The 26,184-nt window shown below is 27.0% G+C and overlaps 1 protein-coding gene and 1 non-coding gene across 3 annotated transcripts in view; one reads left to right on the top strand and one right to left on the bottom strand.

Moving 5' to 3' along the window:
- LOC114132148 (carbonic anhydrase-related protein 10) overlaps positions 1-25,486 on the bottom strand; it is a 181,411-nt gene extending 155,925 nt beyond the window's left edge. The window contains exon 1 of one of the 2 annotated variants that reach the window (XM_050205835.1): positions 25,343-25,486. In XM_050205835.1, the coding sequence (XP_050061792.1) occupies positions 25,343-25,356 (14 nt within the window). In that variant the 5' untranslated portion in view covers positions 25,357-25,486. Of the gene's footprint in view, positions 1-21,003; positions 21,362-25,342 lie in introns of those variants that run through there. The other variant, XM_050205836.1, reaches the window with a different exon arrangement.
- Positions 12,646-12,717, top strand: Trnap-cgg (transfer RNA proline (anticodon CGG)). The gene has a single exon. It is a non-coding gene; the product is annotated as a tRNA-Pro (tRNA).
- Positions 25,487-26,184: the final 698 nt, after the last annotated feature.

The raw sequence follows: 26,184 nt of genomic DNA, 5'->3' as shown, positions 1-26,184 counted from the left end.
CGTACACGACCAGCGAACAATACAACGGTATGATATAATAAAATAATCACGATATGGCGTATACACATAGCTGATAACGCTTTAAGTATATTACTGTCGAAAACAGATTATTGAACTTTCCGCTTTTTTTTTATGTAATATATATAAGCCCACCAGCTTCAACTAGTTCGATCGCGGATATCTCTTATTTATTTCACGGATTCAATATGATATTGTGTTCAAAATCGAAAATAATTATTATCCGATTCTGTGCAAAGTACAAATAATTTCAATTTAGATTCCGATCCGAGCGATTAACGTATATAATATATAATATTGACTTTGCTAAAATGACGTATTTTTTGTTTTATTATTATTATTATCATAATGCGGTCAACTGGATTATTTCTACACTATAATTAGTGTTTTGAAAATAAAAGTAGTATCTAAATTCTAGAACAACCGAATTAAAATTCAAACGTGTTTATTACCTAGTCGATTATTAATTATTAAACGTTATGGAGTTTGGCTCATTTAACATTTTTCGATATATAAAATTATATATAAATATATAATAACAACTTTTTAAAACAATTTTTAAGCATTTATATGGCCAAATCGTATGATCTAAACGATAAATATGTGAAAAAAGTGTGAATTAAAGAACACAGTTTCTGCCACAGATAACGAACAGACAAAATACGTATTAAAGTATAATAATAATATTATGTTCAATGAAACCGCAATAAACAGTTTAAGTAAATTAAGAACGTATACACGTTAATACCTTAATAACAATAGGTTTCAGTATGAACGAAATTCGTTGTTATAAGTAGCTTATCAACATTAAGCCCGTCATAGTGGACCGCAGAGGTTGGATTATTTTTTAAGTATTCAATTAAAACACTGAAGAATCCTACACCTTTGTGAAATGTTGTTACGCCCAGCAGGATACTAGATACCGGACCGTATAATCTGATAAAGGTTGCGGTAATAAGCTGAGTTCTTATTTTTCACCCCCCAATAATAACACTATAATATCTATACACGTAACGATGACATTGTTACAAACGAGATACTTAGGAAAATAAAATGCGACGAAATATCGTAAAACGCGCAGACCGCAAAAAAGGTAAAATTAAACCGAGTGTGCGTACTTATATTATGTATATATATATATATATACTCGTATATTATATTTAGGTACAGCTTGTAACCACATAATAACACTCGAGGGAAATATAAGAGTGTGTCCGCTATTGAAAGGTTTCAGTAAACAAAAGTTTCACTATTTGATGTACCAATATACAATGTATATATAGTGTATACACATTATAATGGTGTTCCAAGTGCACCAAGTGCTCAGTATTTCGTTCGATATAGTATAATAATGTATAGTTGACGTAACAATACTCTTGAAATCCAAATATGAACCACGCGTAGTATATGTATTTAACATTTTAATGCAACGTCAAAATGTCGAGTGGGAATGAGCTGGCAGTGAAGAATTTCAAAAAAACAATAAATATATAATAAGTCTATATTACTACTGACTAGAAATGGTATCAAATATTTTGACGATGCGAAATAAAATATTGAAACGGATAAATGTCTCTGGAATAAATTAAACATGACAAAACCACAGCGCGGAAGACGAGCTGCAACTGAGCAGCAACATAGGTAATACTTCGTAGGGGTGCGAGACGTGCCTACTTCGTATCCAAAGTTTAAATGTCTAAACGAATTATGAACTACTATCTAAAAAAAGTATTACTATTTGATATGTTTACAGGCACAAACGTTTTGTTTTCGAACTGTAAATTTCGGAACGAAACGAACGGAAAGCGAAGACGACGAGTTAAGGCGACATTTTAAAAATAAAATATTCGATCGAAAATAATCACACTGTACGACCAGCTGTTCATCATATTATATCATAGTTGTTGTTTTCACTGAAGTTTTGGCAGTAACCATACATATATATATATACACACACGTATATAAAGGCAATATAGGTAATGATTATTGTTGCCCTTAGTAGCACTACAACGGTATACATAGTAATATTGTAGACGGTGTTATTAATATTTCAAACTGACGTCGATACGATATACGTGAGTGTCGGTCAGTCACAAATTATACTTCCCCTGCCCCCGTACATATTACATGTGACCATTAGGTAACCAATAACAGTTTCCCGCACGTCACATCGCCCAAACACGAGAAAAATTTTTGCTCAAAAAGTTGTTTATAGCGAGGTAAAACAAATACCTACGAAAAAAAAAAAACAAATACGAAAAAAAGAACCCGCCCACTACCATCACCGCCCCGCTAGGTATCCGACTTAACCGCGAGTGTTTGCCATTATAATAATCACGACGAAAATTTTCAAAACATTTTTGATTTATCACCGGCAGGAAATCGGAATTTGCAGTCAAAACACCCGTAGGTTTTCGTCCGGAGCGGTGCGGCTGTTCGCGGACTTTGACCGCGGCGGGTCGTCGACGGTCTGCCCATTCCTAATTGATTGATGTGGGCTTTTGACTTTTGCATTAACGGCCCTCTACCGTTTCTCCATCAGCTTCACACTTATGACTTTTACGTTCGGCCCGTGACCCTCGGGCGCGCACACGCGGTTACAATAATAATACCTATATAACTCGCGTCGTATGCGCTATACTTATAATATATTGGTATGTATCATACTTGGGTATATTATATAAACATGGTAACACGTTATATAATATTATATACCGTGATATTTACCTATAGGCCGAGATTGGCTGTACGTCTAAATTAATTTCGGAACGTTGCTGCTTTCGAATGAAACGCACAAAATACGCTGAAATAATATATTGCGCGCACAGTAATAAGTGTTACGATTTACATTTTACACAGAATATATTATATATATATACCTATTGTACACCTATAGGTACTCGTTTAACATGTTAGGTACCTATTATTGAACAGCAGAAACGACGTTCTCGGAAAATAAAACAACATCGTAGAATCACGCAACTGACTATATTATTATATTCAGTAGGAATATAAAAGAAAACATGTGTTGTTTAACCGTCAATAATACAGCGAATATTAATACGGCGGAACGCATAATTAGCGAAAGAGCGTTTATGGTGCAGAAAACGAGGGGTGTACTCGTATTATGTAGCTAATATTGTTTTTGAATAATGATTACAAATCGCCGATTGCTGTCATTCGTCGGACGAAAAATAATTATAGTTCTAAACTCGCGTTCTACAAACATTTAAAAATAGAACGAAATTAAAAATTAAAAATCAAGACCATATTATAATATTATAATGATTACGGTATATTATAAGATCTTAAATAAAATATGGATAACAGTTTAAAATGAGTACAATAAAATTATTTTTATTGCCAAAAATTTGCTCTGTGAAAAATAAATAATTATAAAATTCGGCACTTGTTATTGTATTATGACGGGTTGCATAAACAATAAATAAACATTAAATGCATCGATATAGTGAGCTAATGATCCCTTATGCATGATTTAGTGGCCCATGACAGGTCCATTAAATGTTATAGAATCATAATATTAATCAATTTTTCATGCAGCTCGCCATTTAGTATAATAGTAGTTTAAATTACTTATAATCAACAAAACTATATTTTTTAAAGTCAATTCAACGCCGTTATCGATCGTCGTGAAAACTAATCATTAAACATTGTTCTAATCTTTAAAAACGATTATTTTTTTATTGTTTTCAAAGTTTTTTCGAGTCTACAAACCACACACGCACACACATTTCCTTATAAATATAATAATATTATACTAAACACATTTAAATATTCGTACCCACCGATGTGCTCAAATTATAAACAATCCACCTATCCTCAGGAATATAATCTTAAATAACTTTAAGACTAAGATCATTAAATTATACTTATATTCTTATGATGGTTTTATCACAATTAAATAAAAAAAAAATATATGAACTATCTTTATACAATGATTGGTATCTATTTATTATTGCGTTTAAATTGTCTATATTTTAACATGGTTTCTAGTGTCTATATTATGTACACTCTTGTCTATATATTTTTAACAACGATCGAAAGTCGAGTTCCGGATCGGAAGAGTTGTTTTCAGGTTGCTCTACCTAAAATTGTTCGAATGGGATAATATTTATTCTGGGAAGAGCTATTGTTTTCAGTTACATAGTTAATCTAGAACAGCTACAATATTATTGTTATTGCTAGAGGAAAATACACGGAAAATTGTTTTACGACTACAGTTCTCATCATTTTCCATATCATGTTATATTATTAACCAAGCTTATTTGGAAACAAATCGTTACTATATGTGTAATAATAAATATATATATATACTTATTTATATTATTATTGTGTGTTATAATAGTTTGTTTACGATTTGCATTTTTTAGCGACGTCAGTACAGGAGACTCTCGTAAATGCAATTTAGCTGAAAACTATTTCTTCGAACACACTGTGCTTATTAAATATTAATGTAATAATTATAAAATTTACTTTACAAAATAACATCACTCTATAAAGGTGCCAAGAGTCATGGTAGGTTATTATTTTTGGATTACAATTGGGTATATTTTTAATTACAAAACATTTTGTACGGCGTGATAATATAATATAGTAAAATGTCTTTCGTAATTAATTGAATTATTAATGTCTTACATTATAATATCAAACTGAATGCGTTCAAGACATTTAAGTTGCTCGAGTCTTGTAAATAAAGCTATATTTAGATTATTAAGATTTACCTGCAAGGTGGTAAACTTAACTAACTACTATCATCGCGGAGAGGAAATTTAATTAATGGTTGAACAGCTTTAACACTTTAGATTTTTGAACGCAAACTTTCAGATGTTCTACAATATACAATTATACAGTGATATTTTTGTTTAATATTATATGGTTCAGCGCTTTTTTCACTTCAATCGTCTCAGCTAACAAAATTATGCCCGACATTATCTGCGTAGCATAACATAATTATATATTATCAAAATTAATGTTCATTACACGGAGTATTGAAATTTGAAGTCGGTAACGATAATAATTCTACAAACATAATCAATACTTTATGCTAATGGATGTCAAATTTATTTCATGGACAATATAATACTTATTCGGGTAAAAAATATTAATTAGAAAAAGGATGGAAAATGCGATAAGGCATGTACATATATATTAGCAAAGGAATAACTTTAAACTTATAATCTTACAATACAAATTTCAAAGTTAGTATATAGTTTTAGTTAATTACTTTGTTATTGATTAATAATTTGTATTATATTATTATAATATACTTGTTTGCTGTATTATATTACGTATGCAAATAAAATTTATAAATGAATTATTGTCACTGTGAAGAATATAATTTTAAGTTTATTTACACTTATTAACTTAAAACTGTGTATATGAGAAAGTAAGCTTACATTAAATATTAAGTACATGTAATAGTTAAGTAAATAATAGTACCATATTTAGATCAATAATTGTTTTTTATAATTAATACATATTTTTACAAAAGATCTTTCGTCAAAATTGATACGGAATTCGTTTTTCTTAAATAATTTATTTTTATTTGATTTTTTAATAATATGTCGATGGTTCAACAATTAAAACTTTGTCTTTCTATATTTAACTATAAATACAAAATAAAAACGCATGTCGTTATTCTGGTTAATTTTTATTTTATTCAAGTAATTTGTTTTCGTATAATATATTTTTATATGAAAAATAATATTTGTATCCTTAGTCACTTCTTTATCTGTCTCTAGTCACGCTTAATATACATTTATTTTTAAACTTATCTAGAAAATGTCATCCCGAATCAGTATATTATAATAAATACTACTTATTTTCAATACTTAATCGACATAAATATATATTTATTAATTTGACGTAGCATCTTAAGCTTAGCCGATTATTATATCATCAAAAATGCAAAGCAAAAACTTATTAATTCACATTATATTTACTATTGGTACCTAATTGTTCTCAGTCAATTCAAATTATGTACACAATGTAAAGTAAATTTATAAATACTATTCAATAGGAGATTAGTCATAAATTACGCAATAAAATACAAAACTTAAATAGTTGTCGAAATGGGTTGAAGTTGGCATTAACGGGAGATTGTGCTCTGATTTATTGGTAGTTCCAAATTTATCACGTTCATTTTTAAAATATTGCAATATATTAATTTATCCCATCTATCATTTTCCTCACTTATGTAGTAATGTTTTTTTACTTATCATAATTTTTGTATTATAACTCAATGCAATTTGTTTATGATTAACTAGGTACTTCTGACTTGCATAATATATCTACAAAGTGACTTCTGTAATCTGTTGTAATTAAAAACAAAACAATTTTATTATTGAAATTAGGTATGTATGGAAATATGATTTTGACAATACAATTGCATTTATTTTATCAAATAGAAGACAGACTATATTATATAGTAAGTTAAATTTGATTGTATTTTAAATACAATCATTTTATAAGGTTTTTATAATAATATTAACATTTTTCCAAAGTATTATACAAATACTTGTCTATTATTCTAGTTTTAAATAACACCCAAAATTATTTTGAAAAACAATGTATCTGTCCAGATTCTAAAACATAATGATTTATGTTTAGGAACGAGATTTATTAACAAATTTGAAACCATAGAAGGTTCTTCAAAATAAGTCAATATTTCAATATTATAAAAATATATTACATGATAAGTAATACGCATTCGGTACTTTATGAATACCATTGTTTTAAAAACAATACCATTATACTTTTGTGGTCAACATCCTTCTTCCACGACGTGCTACAAATCGATAAATCTTAAGTGTGCATCTTGTAAAAATAATAAAAGGAAAAGGAAAATAATTGCGCGTCACATTATTTTATAACCGCACAAACTAGGCGTGTTGAACTATTTTAAACGTGAATCGAATTGAATTTTTACCGTACATACATATTATTACATACAATATATATATAATTGGAAATTTAGTTGTGTTTTAGTATGTATTTCTAAAAACAAGTCGTTGAAGAATGTTACACCGAACGAACGTGAAACTGATTTTCAGAAAAACGCGTTTTTGGACATTCGACCGGAAAACGATTCTAAATTGTGATAATGCAGCTGAGAGTACTGTCTCTCAAACGCCGTAATTTCTCCGTTGAAATGTTTGTTTTTTCTTCTACCCACTCGTCCTTGGGGATTTGCGTAATTCAAATTCACCACTAACATTAACCACCAATATTATATACGTATACACACATACTCGGTATACTTATTCCAAGAATTTCATTCACTTCGTACGTGTTTTTCACATTATATATATGTGACGTGCAATACTGACTCACCTTTGTGTTTGGTCTACATCTTGAAATACGGCTGGGATAGGGGTTTGTCAGTCCACTTTATAGTCACGTGAGACTTGGGTTGTAGAATGAAAAAATAAATTTAAAAAAAATGACATTTTTCTTTGAATAATAATTATTTCAACGGTTATAACCTAGTTATTCATATTATTACACGAAGTGTGATTAGCACATACACTCGTATTATTACAATACTTTGAAACGTTTTGCTCTTTTATTTTTATGATTAGTTTATAATAATTATAAAACTAAAACACCCTACCTAATAGCGCTGGTTTCACAAAGCATATATTATTAAATCGTAATAACATAATTTATTATGTTAGTTTCTGTAAGCCTGTAGCTAACTATTACTTTGACAATATATATAATAATAATAATTAAATATTTTTTTTGCTCAATGTGTTCGAGTAATATTTAAATAGTTTTACAGCTAGCTGTTTTAATTAATTATTTTAATAATTTATTTAATGTTGTGAATATACAGTATACTTTATAATATTAAATATACCTACTTTTATACAATAATATATTATATTTTTACATTTTGTTTTTACAATATTTTTGAAAATGTAATCATTTTACTGGTTTTGTGAAAAATTGAACATAATAATACAATAGAGCATTGTAGCTTTTAAACTTCGCCTCGGCTACAATTTTAACTATTTATAATTAATTATAAAAATTATATTAACACTTTTAAGTTAATTAAAATTCATTAGTTTTTAAAATTTTTTATTTATAATAGTAATATACTTCATTAACTTCATTAACTATTAATTTATTTCAAAATGTAAATAGATTTAGTTAATTTTATATATTATTTCTAAAAACTTAGTAATAATTATCATACCTAGCTTGATATTATATATATTTATATGTATGAGACATGAGTACTTAACTATGTTTGTATTTTCGTTGAGCGTTATGTAATTATACCATATCAACATATGAAACATAGAAATAGAATACACGTAAATACATAAAGTCATATTTCGTAAAACGATAGTATGATTTATTATATGAAGATGTAAATTTTAAGAAATTAATACATTATATAATATATTTTTATTAAATTTCAATAATTTAAAATAAAATACAATTTTTATTGTTTATTACAAAACAGATAATGTTATAAAAAAGTTACATACAATTTTTTTCTATTACGAATCGAGTTTTATAAAAATTTTAATATTAATGATTTAAAAAAATTCTTTAATCATATAAAATAATTACCAGTTTACATTAAAACGTTGACAGTTCATACTTTTAAACAAGCTAATTTAGGATAATTATTATTGTTTTGTGAATTTTTAAACAGAGACAATTTCAATAAGTCGTTTATGGCTACTTAAAAAGTAGAAAAATCAAAGCTGTCTATTGCAAAAGTAATTGAAATTTCTTCAAAAGAATAAAATGTTTTTAAGGTATATATTATGATAAGTCGATAAGATCAAAAGTGGGAAAAATGCATAAATTTTATGATAATTATCGAAGATTTAGTACAAGAATTTAAATTGATCAACCATCAAACCTAGTATTATTTAAAAGTTTTTAATGTTTTATTATATGATAAATAAAATATGCAAGTAAAAACTGAGATAAAAAATAGAATAATTTTAATAATATAATAGATGGGATAACTGAAAAATTTTTTAGTTACTTCAAATGTATACTTGAAAACAGAAATAAAACTAGCGTAGGCGACTTTAAGGTTATAAAATATTTTAAATTATTTAATAGTGATGAGAAATTTAAAAAGAATTTTTTTAAATAATTGAAAAAAATGTTTACGGAAAAAGATTTTATAGTGCTTGATTTGAAAGACCAACATTACCGTTTAAAATATGTTTTTACTTCAAATTCGTCCTCGTTCGTTACATTTTCGGTTTCCAAGTATGCATTTGAAGGCACCAAAAGTGTTTGTTGAATTTTTTCATTTATAAGTGGTAACATATTATTGTCTTTTGTATCTCCGTTTCTACTTTGCATAATATTGTTTTTATCAGGTTCTGAGTGTAATTCATTGTTAATCGTAATATTATCATCATCACCAGTTGGTGACCGATGAAAGACATCCGACAACAAAGTATTGCTTGCACCAATTTCAAGGTACTTATCAATATTCGATAAATAACGATGAGAATTTGTAATAACATCATCGTCGGACTTTTTATTTGTCTGTTCTGACAAAACATTAGGCACTTTTAAAATATTTGCAGCAGACGTCTGGTGGCTGATGGTTTTAAATTCTTGTAATAGATCTTCGATTTTATTTATACTCGGGTTTATGCGTTTTTTCCAACTTTCAATATGATCATATACGTCAAAAAATGAATAATCGTTTAAAGAACACTCGGCCTCTTCATCATTAGATGATTTATTAGCTGATTCTTTTAATTTTTCCATGCACAACTTATTGAAATGCTCCTTGTCTAAAAGTTCACCAGACAATAATTGTTCCATGCTGGCCTTTTTAATAGTGCTGTCGACATTTGGATCTGAACTGGTAATTATTTTATAGAGATTAAAAAATCTTTCTAAGTCATTAACAGTCATACGATTCAAGGCGTTATCAATGTTTGAACCATGGAAATATTTTACTTCTGATTTTTTAAAACTCATGTTCAGTATTTAACAACAAAATTTAGCTAGTAACTTTTAAATAAAAAATATAAAATGAATTGTTTGTTTATAAACAGATTGCATATTATATCTGTCAGTGGTATAAATTTGTATATTATACTTGTATATAACAGTATGTTATGTGTTTTTTTTCAAACCAGAAAACAAATCTATATAATAAATATATAAATAAAAGATGGAATTAACATACAGCCAGAACTACTGAACCGATTTATTTGAAATTTTCAGTAAATGTACTTATTACTATGTATAGGCGCACTAAAAAAGTATTTTTCAAAATTCGTATTTTAAGGGGTAAAAAGAGCACACAATCGACAGACATTTTGAGATTTACGATGGAGATTTTTATTTATATTAGCAATTAGCTTCAATAACTGTGTTACAGGCTATGTTCTACGTGTGAGGGTAATAGTTATAACAACATTTAGTGTGTGACGCTCTTAGATATTGATGTTATATTTTTTGATATCTGCGCATTATCAAAAAAAAAAAAAAATTAAAAAACGTGGTAAAGTGGGTACCGTTCTGCCGTACAGTAGGTCACTATTGTTTATGTGTTAAATTTGAATTCAATTAAACGATTTTGAATGGAGATTATTTGTTAGCCTAGGATAATATATTTCCCAGTAGGTGGTGAAAAAGGTGGTTAATGTTTTAATGACCAGAATACAGCAAAATTTAAGTTCTTTTATAATTATTTTTAGCCAAACTTATGGAAATCTTGTATAACAATTTAAACTCTTAGCGAAATATTTTGAAAATTAAATCATGTAAAAATAATTCCAATCTAAATAACTGGTGAAATTTTCATGTATCAGTGACTTATACTTTTTGAATAATAACAAATACTTAAAATCGTTTGAAAATAAATCGTTATACCTAGTTACGCAATTATTTCGTAAAAATTTAAAATTCAAACGCTCATAACATCTTTCCTACAATGGTAATATATAATATAATATATATATACTAATCTAAATCATACTTTATTTATTTTATACTCTATCATGCGCCAATAATGTTAGTAATAATATTATGTGCCAATACACTGTGTGTAAATACCCATTGAGTATATTTTTTTTTTAGAACAAACAAAATACATTTTTGTAAAAACCCAACAGTATTTTTATGAGTGTTTTAATTGCATGCCCATTTTTTTGATTTAAAATTTCGTTGAGAACATTCCCGTTAAAAATTCAATGGTAATCAGCAATCACATACTCATTAATAAAGTGATTTTTAAAGTTTAACATTGAAAAAAAACTTTAAGTTAGCCTCCTTACAATTTGAATCGCTTAATACTACAAATTAGTGTGTATTGTAATGAAAAAAGCAAATTCAAAATGACCATTTGGTAGCTATAAAGGTTAAATATTTTAATGTTTCGTATTTAGTTTGATAAAAATAAAACAGACTTTTTAATATTTTATGTATACCTAGAACCTTTTATAAGCATACACGTTTAATTATTTTATATTAATTTATCATTATATTTTTATCTAAGTTCCTTTACAATAGGTACATAAAGTTCATATTGTTTATAGCTGATACAGATAGATAGATGAATAAAATAAAAATATAAAGAAACAGATTCTTTGGAAAAAAAATTAAATACATAATATTAATTTACGTACATTTTATAATTAGGTGACTAAAATACTTTAATCTTTAAACACAAATAAATCTATAACCATATTACGTAAATTTTCAGCATAAATATGCAAGAGATATTATAAAGTGCAATTTATTAGAACGATTAAATGACTAGAAAATTACTTCTTCGTAGTTTTGAATACTCGATATTTTCGATAAGTACTTACTACTAATACAGTGGTTATAAATTAAGCTATTTTTAGTTACTTATAAGCTTATTTTTTAGCTACTCATATGAATGCTTTGGGTTTAAACTACTCGACCGGACATTTTAGTCGACGCTTATCTACATTAATACGTAGATACACAAGTCGTACTAAAATTGTCCAGTCTATTTACAATGCACTTAAAAGTAGACAATAATAGTATGCCACATTATCCATCTCCGATAAAATTATTATATTTTCTTCTTTAAATGATAAATAATTCTCTATACCTATACTAGGAGATAAATATTTTTCAATAATATATAGATATTTGAATTCGAGAAAATAGGTATTTTTCTAACCGCATACCTATACATCGACTGTACAATACAATATAAACTAAATCAGTTTGTATATTTTGTTTCGTACATATTTTTAAGTGACAATAAAAAAAAATATATATACATATATTATATATAATATATAATATGTACACACCATATCAAAATAATTACTTTTTAATGCAATTTTATATCGTATTAATATGTTTGTGCACTTGGTGGAAACTGTGGAACTGTTTTGTACTCTCAAGCTTCAACGAAATTTGCGTGCATTTGAGTCGCTGTCCTATCGTTGGTTTCGGCCCAGCGTCTATCATCTACAACGTACGGCTTTCGGATAGGCAAAACGCGTACTCTCACTGCGCATCGTTACGGCAATAGTAATAGTCGCACCTATTTTATATACGCTTTGAGCGCACAGGTTTTTTCGATCTGTCTAAGTCATTTAACTTTTACTATTACACTCAACCGGCCTGTTGGTCTAGGGGTATGATTTTCGCTTCGGGTGCGAGAGGTCCCGGGTTCAAATCCCGGACAGGCCCGCCGTTAAATTTTTGCCGTTTTTACAGACTTAAGTCGAAGAATGCAGTGAGCGCATTCACGACGGATAACGAACTAGCTATACGCGACGACTTTCACTTAAGACCGGATGCGACGCGCATGAGCTGCTATCGCCACGTCTTCAGACGTCGCGCTTCGGCACGTAGTCAGAGAGAGAGAGAGAATGCCGTTCACTTAAGCCACGTCGGTAGAGCTGCCCCACTTAAATGGCTACAATCATGCCCGATATTATTCGCGAGTGTGTACGATCGTAAGTGTATGCCATTATTGAAATGAGAGGCCGTCATAGATTTGACACGTTTTTTTAAATTTTTTTGCGATAAAATGTCACCAATAGGTATATTAAATACGTAAACAAAGATTTTATAGGAAGGTACTACTACTACAAAAATCTGTGCAAAACTCACAATTACCATTTTGCGGTAATACCATATAATTTCCATAATTTTGTTTTGGAAGGTTGAAGGATATTTTGGGAGGAGGAACGCGTTTGTTTGACCCAAGTGACGATTCATAAAATGTTTAATAAGCATAACTTTTATTATAGTAAAAGTTCTACCTCGCGTTTTGGTCATCGTTTTGAATATTATTTTACTACCGAAATTAATAGGTAGGTAAGTATACACGTTAGAGAAAATCAATAATAATATTGATTAGATAAACAAAACAATTTATAAGCTTGCAAACAGTCTTAGTTTATTTTTAATGTATAACTTTGAATTATATGACAATTATTATTAAAATTTAACTTCCTACCTAGGTAGTTTAAACGTTTACGATATTGTTTAATCTGTTTACTTACATTTTACATTATTATTTTTGGTTTTAATACGGACAACTAATGAGAAACTTTATGTTCGATATTAAAACCTTAATTATGAATATTTAAAATTATATTTATTTTTAACTAAAAATTACTCATAATAATCTTTTAATTTTAGTGACTGACGAATTTCATAAACAATTTAACTTCAAATGTATATATATATAAAAAAAAATATATGATATTAGAATATTATGATGTGGTATACTGGTATTTTATATTGGGTTTTCAAAAATGTTGATCGAACAAAAACATTTTTATTTAAAAAAAATATATAGGTAAATTGAAAATTTAAATTCTCTATAAGTATCTCAAAAAGATATGTTTACAATTATATAATATAAACATCATAATACGACTGAGTAAGAAGGTATAAAAATATTTTCTATCTCCTGTGTACTAAATTTTTAAATATAGCTTTAAATATAAATTATACCGTTATGGCTGTATAATAATATTGATATTTAGTTATGTTAAACAATAACCAAATTCTATTTATTATATTCACTTCTGAATAGGGAAATCACATTACCATCGAATATATTATGTGAGTTTACCAGCTAAATTAAAAACCAATAATTGTTGGTAGTAAAGTCAATACATTCTTTGCTGAACTCAGAAACTAAAATCAAATGACGACAGATGAGTAATTATTTATTAATAACGAGTAAAAAATATTTTTCAATTTTTGTTTAAAAAAACAAATACATACAATTAAAATTAAAACTATAGAACTCCAATGTTCATTATTGATTAATAAATTATTAACTCACATAGTCAAACACTTGTTAAATTGAATTTTATAACTATTATAAAATGTTTTTTTTTCATTCAAACTCTTTAAAAGCACTATTATAAAAGATTAATAGTTTATTGTTATCACAATCTCCATCAATAGTAATATACATTTAATAATATTATCCATTTATAAGAATTGTGAACTTTATTGAAATGGCAATCTATTGAACAATTTGTAACAGAGGAACATGATAACATAGAATTAAAGTAAAAATAATCTACATACATTTAAAACCAAATTAGTGACTTCTTTGCTTAGCTTAATTTATTACTAACATATTATTAACTATTTATTATTTTGTATTTATCAATATTATGACTTGTACAATACGACGGCGAGTTTATATTAAACATAATAAAATGTACAATCTAAAAATTTCCCTAAATATTTTTATATTACGTTGAAAGATTACCTTGCGCAATGCTATATTAACCTAAATTAAAACAAATGCATACTTCTACAGTACCAACAGGAATTGATGAATATCTAAATCTACCAACATACACAAGATATCAATCAAAATATATATCATTGGCCTTTCCTTCTTGAATTAACCAGATAATTCAAAGTCATCAACATTGAATTAATAACCAATCATATAAAAATATCACATAATTGATTAATAATGAACGAAGATTCCTAAATATGCACAACTAATCTAGGACACACTAGCGCCGAGAAAATTATATTTTTCCAAAATAATTCAATACATTAATTAACCTGCAGGACTTCAACTCTATTTTCGCCTCAATCAAATTAATCATAACCAATAATCTTTTCAACAAGATACAACACTTCCCAACGAACTATATCAGCACCGAGGCCACGAGTTAATTTAAATAAAAATAATACAAACAAATATTTTAAAACGTATTACTATTGATGACTGAATGTTGAAATATATTTATCCTGCATTTCTATTTATACTGTGTTAAGTAAACTATATTAATAATTTTTTTTATTAATTATATATTGCAAGTAATCGTTAATATTAAAATATATAATTAAAAAATTACAACACAAATTAAAAATATCCAAATGTGCCTGTATTAATTTTATACTTACATTGAACCATGATATTATCATTATTATCAAAATATTATTTTAATAATATTCGGACTAATCATAATTATGTAATATAATTTTTCAAAATTAAGACTATTGTTATATTTAGTCAAAATCTATATATGGTATAATTTCAACTGTAAGTACTAAGCATTGTGAGTAAGTTATGATACTATTGGAATTTATTAGATTCGTTCATTGAATGAAAAATGAAAAAAAAAATGCATTATACTCACACAGATGATTATTTTATTGCATAGTTATTAAACATGTATGTTCTTTAAATATTAGAATTTAGTAGTCAGGATTCTTGAGTGATAAAATTGTTTTGATGTATTTAATGTTATACTTTAATGACTGGATTATATTGAATTGAGAGAACAATGCACTGATGTTACATAACACTACAAGTCTACAAAACAGTATTCTGGCCAACAATATATATATAATATAAGTGCTATGTGTTTCTTTAATTTCAGTCATCAAGACACGCATCCTCGTTGGCAAGATGTTATTTTGTTTTTGAAACTAAAAATGTACTACAAGCTATGTCTTTAAAATGTATTATTCTTTATGTTGAATAATTTCTTCTGCGTAGGTATGTATATAAAAAAATATATTATATTCAACCAGTAAATTGATACGAATGAGAACTGTAAATATTTCATAAGTTTATATCATTTCTCCTTTAATTACACGTTTATGTTTTTAATCACTCAAATACCTCCCGTAATGTCTTGCCTAAAATCGTAATAAATTCAAGTATTAATTATAAGGGTTTAATTTGAAAGCAAACAATTACCTCTGGCAGTATTAAGTGAATTTAATATCTATTATTAATTATATTTTGTATTCAAAGATTTATTGAGTTTTGTTTATATACACCATCACGTGATTATCATTGCTATTTAGTTTTAAATTATAATATTTAAAAAAAATCATTATTTTTTAAAATTGTAATATGGAATTTCTTACTATACTATACATTACACACACGCAGTTAATATTTTAATAATGTATATTTTATTTTAAAATAAAATATTGTCATTTACTATCAATAAGTCATCATTTAATCACATTGTCTAAGCAAACCAGACATGTACAAATTATTAGATTGACATTAAGTAGTAGATTTGGAAATTTAATTTATCAATATTACATATGCATACATATATTTATATTACTACTTAGTAGTTAGTAATGTTGATGATTTAATTTGTAACCTAATTAATTTCCCCAAATTTAATTACTCTTAATGATGAATGCATACACGTTTTTAAATTTATCTGGAAATTAAAAATCATATTATTTAGAATATTCCGTTAATCCAAAATAAATTCAAAAGAACACGTTTAATATCTTATGTTTATAACAGAACATAATATAAATATGTATATTTTGGAATATTTTCAATTCATATATTATATATCCAAAATAAAATATTGACCAATTTAATTTTTAATAATATATAATATGTTCTTAATTATAAGCATAGATTAAAGCTGTAGCCATTTTCCTCCAAAAACGAGATACCGTTTTCCTCCACTGTCCATTTTCCTCAAAAAAAAAAAAATAATAATAATAATAATAAAATTGTCATTCGTTATCAGAATGTTAATTTAAAAATAAAAGAACAAATCAAATATTAAAAGTATAATTATAATATAATAATACACTGTACGCGCTGAATTTGGCAGGTGGCTAAAAAGAGAATTAATATTATAATAAAAAAGTACTCACGTCGATAAAATTGCATCAATCAATAAATAAAATAATAAATTAGTTAATAATAAGAGGTGGAAAAATGTGATCTTTGCCATAGGTACTCTAATTTTATAATACGGAAAGCAATACTACAACACTGACTAAAATATTGGAGGAAAATAGACATAATTTTATTAAAAAATAATTTGGGGGAAAATGGACAGTGGAGGAAAACAGTATCTCGTTTTTGGAGGAAAATGGACTCGCTCCAGACTAATTTTTAGTGCCTTTAATCCTGCTAAGACATTTATTGTATATATAATTAAATAATATTCCAATGCTGCAGATCATTAATTTTAACACAAGCAACAATTAATTGGTTGTAGACATTTCTTATTAATAATGTAAACGTGTTTAAACGGTTAAAAAATAATTATGTTATACGTTGTTTTAGTAATTACGGTTTTATTGTCACCACGAATAAATTAGTATATAATGTTGTTATTTTATAATTACTATACACATGTTTTAAACAAAAATAGCTCTTGAATAATATTTATTATCAAATAATTAGTTATGACAGTTTTAGTAAATTAAGAATTTATTTTAATTATTTCTTAAAAATATGTATACTATTAAACACCGAAATTGAATTATAATAGGTAATAGCCCATCACTTATGTCTTATAGCATTTCTACAAATGTAAACACAAAATTATCCTAAACTCAATTGGTACTAGAAAATAAGTTACAACAATTTAAGGAAATCCATAAAGTGAAAAATTTGGTTATTTATTTAATATAAATATTATAGTTATGTATCTATAGCTTAATTAATAAATAAGTATACTAATCCCTGCGTTTATACGTAATGCTTATGTTGGGAGAAGTTACTATGATATTTTAATGTTACAACTATGTATAACAATTTTATTGGATTTGGAATAAAAACCTTCGTGAAGCCGATTTAATGTTGAATATAAATTATTTTTTTCCATTGAAAAGTTTAAAACTTTTATAAAAAAAAAAAAAACGATGTGAGATTGCCGAGATTTTTCGAGATTATATAAAAACCTCATTCTTCAGTTGGATTTCAAACCTCACTACCTGTGTTCTTCGAGTACCTACTTAAAAGTCTTTATAAAAGGTTAAAAAATATTTTTCAAGTATTGAATTGCTTAATAACTTATGAATTTGAACGTATATAATAATATTTGTTTGTCAAAAACCATCAAAACTTTATAATTTTGAAAACGTTCAAAAATATTATTAGTTAAACTATACTTAAACTATAAGCTAATTTAATACAACTTAAAGCAAATTATTATTGAAAAAAATTCATATTATTATGTTTAATCTGTGTAAATAAATATGTTGGTCATTTATAAATTAATAATAAAACTATTTTTAAAACATTTGATGAAGTTCATAATTATTTTTTGTGTTTTAAAGTAGAAATACAAATCACTTTTCGTATACCTAACAAACATTATAACGGTGATAAAAACAACCATAATGCTTACAAACTGCTATTATATTATTATTATACCTATGAGATTTTCAATAAACTTTCGATTACAAAATTTATACATTTAATATTTATGCATATTATACTATATATATTTTAATTATTTACAATGAGCAAATTTTTTTTTATAGTCACCTAACTAAATATATTGTATTATAATATAATGTAATAAAATGAATCTATGTGTTTAGTACAAACTGTTTTTTCTTTTATAAAGAGTATAATAATATGTATGCAAACAATTATTCAGAAATATTTGTTTTGATTAATATACAATTAATATAACTAATTCTACGGATTTACCGTCTAAATTGTAATTTTTATTTCACGTCTAATATTATGTATTTTTAAACCAACTTAGCGGCTTATCAGAATGTCTTGTATATTAAGGATTTTAATTTAGTTTTTGATCTCTATTTCCTAGTAAATTATACCTCTAAAATAAAGCAAAATCAAATAATGGTATGTTGAAAAAATGTATTTAGGAAAATATAATTTGCCTTTGAAGGTAAACATGTAGACAAGATACAACTATAAAGTAGATAAAGCATAAAGTCACTTGTTTTTCAGCTCTTAATACGTACCTAAACAATGTCTATGGAATTTGTTCATAATAAATGATAAAAGCATAATACAATATACCTAATATAATATGTATGTAGAATGTATATATATATGTGGGTGTGTGTAAAATTATAAGACATTAACTTATTAAACTTTATATACTAAATATAATAATTTCAAACAGAACTATAAAAAGAAAATTTTAATTATAAAATATAAAAGAAATTATTTTAATTTAATTTATTATATATCATGCATATAAACTCGTACTATTATATATTTATTTTTATATACATAAATATAAATATTTATGAATGTACGATGTATACAAGTATATTTTTATTTCCAAAAATATTATATGGAAAAATATGTTTCTGATTTCTAGTATGGTTTGTATAGTATTTATATCTAATAATTACACCCACCCACCATGTGTATTATACGTATAATTCCTATAGTTGCTTTTATAAAATTATACTTAAAACTCTATAAACATTAAGGTATATTAATTCACTATCACATTTCTATACTCATTTTTAAGAAGTAAAATATAAAAATTGAATTACATTATGACATAAATTTAGAACATTTTAATTCGTATAATAGCGTCATACAAAATCATTTTTAAAACTGCACTTCTAAAGAACGTGTATGGCGTATGCAATATTTCTTTATTATCGTAAGTTGGTATAATTATATAAAAATGGATGTAGAAAAAAATCTGTATTAGAGGGAGACAATTCTGAATTATACATCTACATTCCACGAAAAACATATTATCTCACCATTCTCACGCGTGCTTAATAGAAGTGGATTACATGCAGTTTATGATCTAGCATTATAAAATTTATAATCTCCTAGCTTTCATGTAATTTCGTTTGCAGATCAAAATCCTAACAAGTTTTAAACGCATAATTATTTATTTTTTTATTTTTTGATAATGATTTATAATATCCAAATACGTAAATTATACGTTTTTATACGATAATATTATTAGTTTTAACCAGCAGTCATGTAAAAGACTTGAGTAAAAGTGTTCAAGTATTCTTAAAACACATTATTTTTGAATCCAATCATGTATGTTTAAAAAAAAAATTAGAATATAATATTATAATAGAAGTCGCATACATAATGTAATATGACTTGTACTCAACCGAAAATTCAAATACTTCGAAAATCCAAAAATAATTATTATTATAAGTAACTTATAGTGACAGCGAATGATAAAATGCTAAAACGTAAAATGTTCTATAAAATTAATAATAAACATAAAATTACCAAAAAAAAAAAAATAATAATAAATAATTCATTCAGTTGATTTAGAGACGAGAACAAAATAAAAATCTTTGTATTAATCTTAGGATATATCAAATAAGTATCCAGTATTTACAACGACTTTTTTAGAATATTTTTTTCTGTATAGTTTTATTTAAACGGTTTTTCTTATTTTCTGAATATTTATAATACATATTTTGGACACATTAAAAAAAAAAAAAGTATATTTGGTGATCGCAGTACACTTAGGACATATTTTAAATCATATCTCTTATAAGACCCGATACAATGAGAATTAATACGTATATAAATATTATTGTAGTTTTGGTCGTTGTCGTTATTATTATTATACCTATAGCTATAGGTCTCGTTAACGGGCGACGACGACCTGTAGAACGCGTTTTGAGGTGACACAGTATAGTGTATAATTTTTTTTTACAATATATACTTTTTCTCATTACGATATTATTTTATTATAATATTATTATTTTTATATTATATATACTCACGAATACAAAGTGTGCGGGTTCCGCGACAGCGTCGTCGGCGGCGACTTGGATCGCGCGTTTTATACTCGGGCGCTTGTGTGTGTGTGTGTGTGTGTGCTCGTGTGTGTGTGTGTATGAAAAGTGTAAATTTCAAGAAAAATTTCCGTTTTGACGATACACGTCAAGTGTATATTATACGGAGGACGTACGGAGGGGGGGAGAGATAGAGAGAGCTTGTAAAGCACCGGGCCCGGATGCGACTCTTTCCGGTCGTCGTGTCGTCGGTTTTTTCGTCAGCGGCGGCGTCGTCGCGCGCGTGTCGGAGCGCGAGAGCCGATTGAGTGACGCGGCGGACGCCGTGCGACTACAACACGCGCTCGTCGGACACGCCGCGCCCCCCGCCCACGCCTCCGCGGAAGCCTCGACCGCCGCCGCCGGCGCGCCGACGACCGTCACAATAATAAAACATAATAGACAGTACGCCGCCGCCGGTCACGCGCGCACGCGGTCTCCTCGGCCGCCGCCACGCGGTTCGTCGCCGAAGCCGACGCCGCCGTCTCGTCGGCGTTCGACGGGGTTTCCCGGCCGCCCGTCCAGCAGTCGCCTAGCCGCCGGCGGGTACGACACGTCCGTTACGAGAATATCCCACACGAGCGTGTTTCTTCCGCGAGAGAGGAGACGGACAAGTATGATCGTCGGCGAATAATATACTCACGACCGCTCTGTTTGGGGGGAAAAAAATTAAAATTTTTGACGATAAAAATTCATTGTTCGATTGTGTACCGTAAAAGTATACGTAATAGTATCGTCGTAATCAGTGCAAACGTCAACACACTGAATAACTATAATAATAATTATTCGTTTTATATAATCGAGGCACATTGATCGGTGATCAGAACCATCGTTACTGTTTAAACATGACTTTTCAGTTGGTTGTTCCGTGATCGGTCAATTGTGTGCAATAAATATGAATAACAAGATTAAAAAAATAAAAAAAAAACTCAAACGAAATTAGGCCCATGTAAAAAAGTACAGACCAACGCGACCACCACGCTCCACTAAATACTTCCCTAGTAATCGCGAGGGCGTATTTAAAATAGGGATGAAGTAATGGTCGCAGCACTGTCAACTATTCCCCTTCTCTCGAACTTTAATTAATAGTTTAAGTTTTGTTTTGTTTTTTTTTTTTTTAAATAACGTTTAGTAATACACATATTAATTTTGGAAGCTATTATTTTTATAAATTACAGTTTTGTATATTTTAAAAGTAAAAAAGTTCACACCCCTCCCCCCTTAAATTAAGACTAATAAATGAATCTGGTTTATCGTATGTACTAATACTGTGCATTTTTATGCACAGCAAATCTATCATTTGTATACTCAATTGTATGCAATTAATCAAATTCAAATTTTTAGAATTTTTTTTTTTTTAATCTATACATTAATAACATCAACACAATGTATGTATCATTGAATATTAAGGCTATTACAAATAACTTTTATACATACTAATAAATAAAGTAAGACTAATTCTAATCAAGGTTCGTAGAGTTAAGAAAATATTGATAACATAATATTGTTTAGTTTATTGATAAGTGTTAAACTTTGATGCGTCCCTTTCAACTTATAGTGTCCGAAAAACAAGAGACGTGTTTTATCTTGATAATATTTTGCCATTTGATGAGGATCGAAAATATACGTATACGATATAGGTGTTATAATTTTAAGACTCGTCTGTCGAATTGCCATCATTTTGAAAATAATACCGTTAAACTCTAGCAGATAACCTAAACCAATAAAATATAGATGGTAGGCAAATCTTGACCGGAATTTAAACTTTACATAGTCTGTACCTTAGTCGCTAATATAAAGGGTGATTTTTTTATCATTGAACACTCATTATTTCAAAAAATATAGACTTTTTTCTTTTTTTTCTTTTTAGTGAACATGTAGTAAAAGTATTAATAATAATTATAATAATTACATACTCTATTTCGATTGTACGTATTTGATTATGTAGATTAGACACTTGGTTAAAAATTATTCAGAACAGAGCATAGATCAGGTAGTTACTTATAATTATTAATAATTATTATTATATAAGATGAAAATAATATTTATTTTATTATTTTAATGTTTATTTTTAGCTTAAGTCATTAGTTAAATAGGTAGTACAGTTTTGTCAGTTTTAAAGATTTGAAAATTCATCATTTAACATAAATTAAAACATATTATTTTATTGTTTATACTTTAATACTTCATAGTTATCAGTTTATAACCAATAATCAGTAAAAATGTATATCACTAGAGAAGAAAATAACGATAATATTAAAAACACTAGAACCAGACAAAGAATAGACCAACAGTATGACAACAGCAGACAACAGTATGAATGGTTACCATGAATTAGATTACAATATGTAAATCATATAAACAAATAATGAAAATGAACATCACTAAATGTCTATAAATAGAATATCATTGTGCGTACTAAATATTATCTGCCGCAGTTGTGGTGGTAATTAATTGTTTTCAGCTGCACTTTATACCCTTAACACAGCGAGCATGAGCCGTGTTGGCCTCAAATTATATAAAAGGTACAAAGTACAATGATTATCAAACGTGGATTTAACGATATAGAATTCATTAGTAATATAGCTACTGGTATTTACAAATAAAAATTCTAATTTCGACGATGCTGATTAGTATAACACCTGCTAAAAACCTTTTAAAACTATCCAACTTTGGGCAGCTATCACTAGCCAACGAATTAATGAAAGTTAAAAATTTTAACGTGAAAATTAATAAAAAAAAATAGCTTTATGCCTTTATTAGTTACAATAAGTATTATAGATTGCCATTTGAAAATCGAAAGTTGATAGTTTATTTTAATATTAAATATAAGGGTGAATAAAATAAGAAAAAATTATACAGTTTTAGAAATGCGTGTATCCAAAAATTTAGAATTTTTTATTTTTAAAGTCCATACTTTTTGAAATAATGATTGTTTAATGACAAAAAAATCACTCTGTATATATTGATACTTTCGTTATACTCGTGAGTGTACATTCGTCATATTTTCAGTCGGTCTAAAAGTCATCCTTAATCTGGAGTTCATACTATCTTACTAGGTACGCAGTTTCAATTCATGTTTTGTGTATTTAACACAGAGGTAGGTAAGTGGTAACAATATGTCGCTAACACTTTACACTTTAATAATTTGAGTATATTTAACTTCCAGTATAGTTAAAACGCTGCTTTTGGTTAATTTTACAGTAGCGCGTATCGCCATTAGAGTATTACACATTAAAAAAAATGTTTTTTAAAAATAATATAATTCCATAATAGTAGTGTATGAACACGCACGTGCGATACGTTGTTTAGGAAAACACGCTAATCGCCAACCGTTTTTTTTAACATAATCCGTCATGTCGTTCGATTATCAATAAAACCGCCGTCTGCTTTTCATAATAATTCACGATTACAAACTCTGCACATTCATTTTTAAAGGGTTTTATAAGACAGTTTAAAATTTAATTATTGAATGCCATCAATTATAAATTATAATTTGAAAAACTAATTATTGATTAGTAATTATTCATAAAATCCTTAAAAAGCCATTTTTACCAAAAAAAAAAAAAAAAATAATACGATAAAAAGGTCAATACAAAATTGAAGAATTTTATAGAGAAAGAAATAATATAGTTGAAATAGTCTTAAGTAGTGAGTTCATAAGATGGAAACGAAACATAAAATTTCCAATAGGACGGCTCAGGAAATAATTATGGATCGCCAAAGATTAAACACTATTAAGAGTAGAAAATCGAGTACAACTACTGAATGAGAAATACCAATTTATTGAGATGAAGGCATTTTATGATTGCGGAAATAGTTACCTCACGTTAGTAGTATAATATATTTTTAGTTGTTGTATTATAATGTAATTATATAGAAAAATGGTTTTGTGTGAGCAATTTTAAAGCAAAATACAGATTAAGATAAATACCTAACCACAATTTTACCATAGAAAAAGGAGAACTTTTACTGCAAAATTTCGTTTTTACCGTTTACTTCTTCAATATCATATTTGAAAAAAGTTTAAAAATAATACAGATTTTAAAACAATTTATTTCTTTATTTTTAAGTATTATTATTATTAATTTTAGTATTTCGCAGTGATTGGAAATATGAATAATAAAATATAAAAATATTGTATACATTTTTATAAGCCCTATATTTTACAAATCACATAAATAAATTATGTTTATAGTGTTTATATAGTTTATATAGATAATAATAAATAACTATCGATAATTTTTAATATAATTATATTAAAAAAAATAATTAAATATTAACTTACCGTTTTATGTTCATAGTACTACTTACAATTATGAAATTGTATTGAATTTACGTTAGTATTACTAATATTTAAAAAAAACTTCAATGACAATAGGGTTTTTGTTTTCAATGTCTTGCGCTTTGATAAAACATCAAAAGAACTAAAAACAACTGATTATAGTGCCAGTATTTTATAGGAGATAGGCGCTTACTGGTGGCGCTACCAGGTTAGTTGGGTATAGTGCGTGTGTTATCAAAACTAGCACAAAATCAACAAGTGATATAAATTATCAACTATTCAGTTAACTTATTAATTATTTATATATTTTTTATTTAAAACAACAGTAAAATTTCATTCTGTACCTTGTTGACTGTTGCAAAAAAAAGTATTGTCAAATGGTATCCACGCGTTTTCCAATATTTAAGTTAAGATATACACAATAAGTAAGTTATAGGTATTTATATATTGATATTAAACATATTAATAATATTTAGTAACGAATAGTATCATTAGGTAAAGTCGTTGAAAATAAATTGTTACACTGTAATATTAGTTATACATGAACTGTATGTATTCCTAATGTGCTTAGTTATTTAAAATTAACTTCAATAAATATGTCCAATGTAAAAACAAGCAAATCTAAAAATAATAATGAAAATAAATAAGCTATTGCCTATATTTTTAGAGCATTAAAATGTAAACCCTTTATTATTTGACTTTTTTGATGAAGTATCTCCACTGGTAAGTGTTTTAAATTTATTATTCCTATGCTGATTAGGTATTATAATATCAATTGAGCTTGTTAAAATTATAACAAATTGTTAAATAAAAATTATCTTAAGAAAAAAATATGTAAGACCTAT

This window comes from Aphis gossypii, chromosome X (assembly GCF_020184175.1).
Source record: "Aphis gossypii isolate Hap1 chromosome X, ASM2018417v2, whole genome shotgun sequence".
Lineage (NCBI taxonomy): Eukaryota > Metazoa > Arthropoda > Insecta > Hemiptera > Aphididae > Aphis > Aphis gossypii.
Note: the sequence above shows the minus strand (reverse complement) of the source record. Positions and strands in the feature narration are given on the sequence as shown.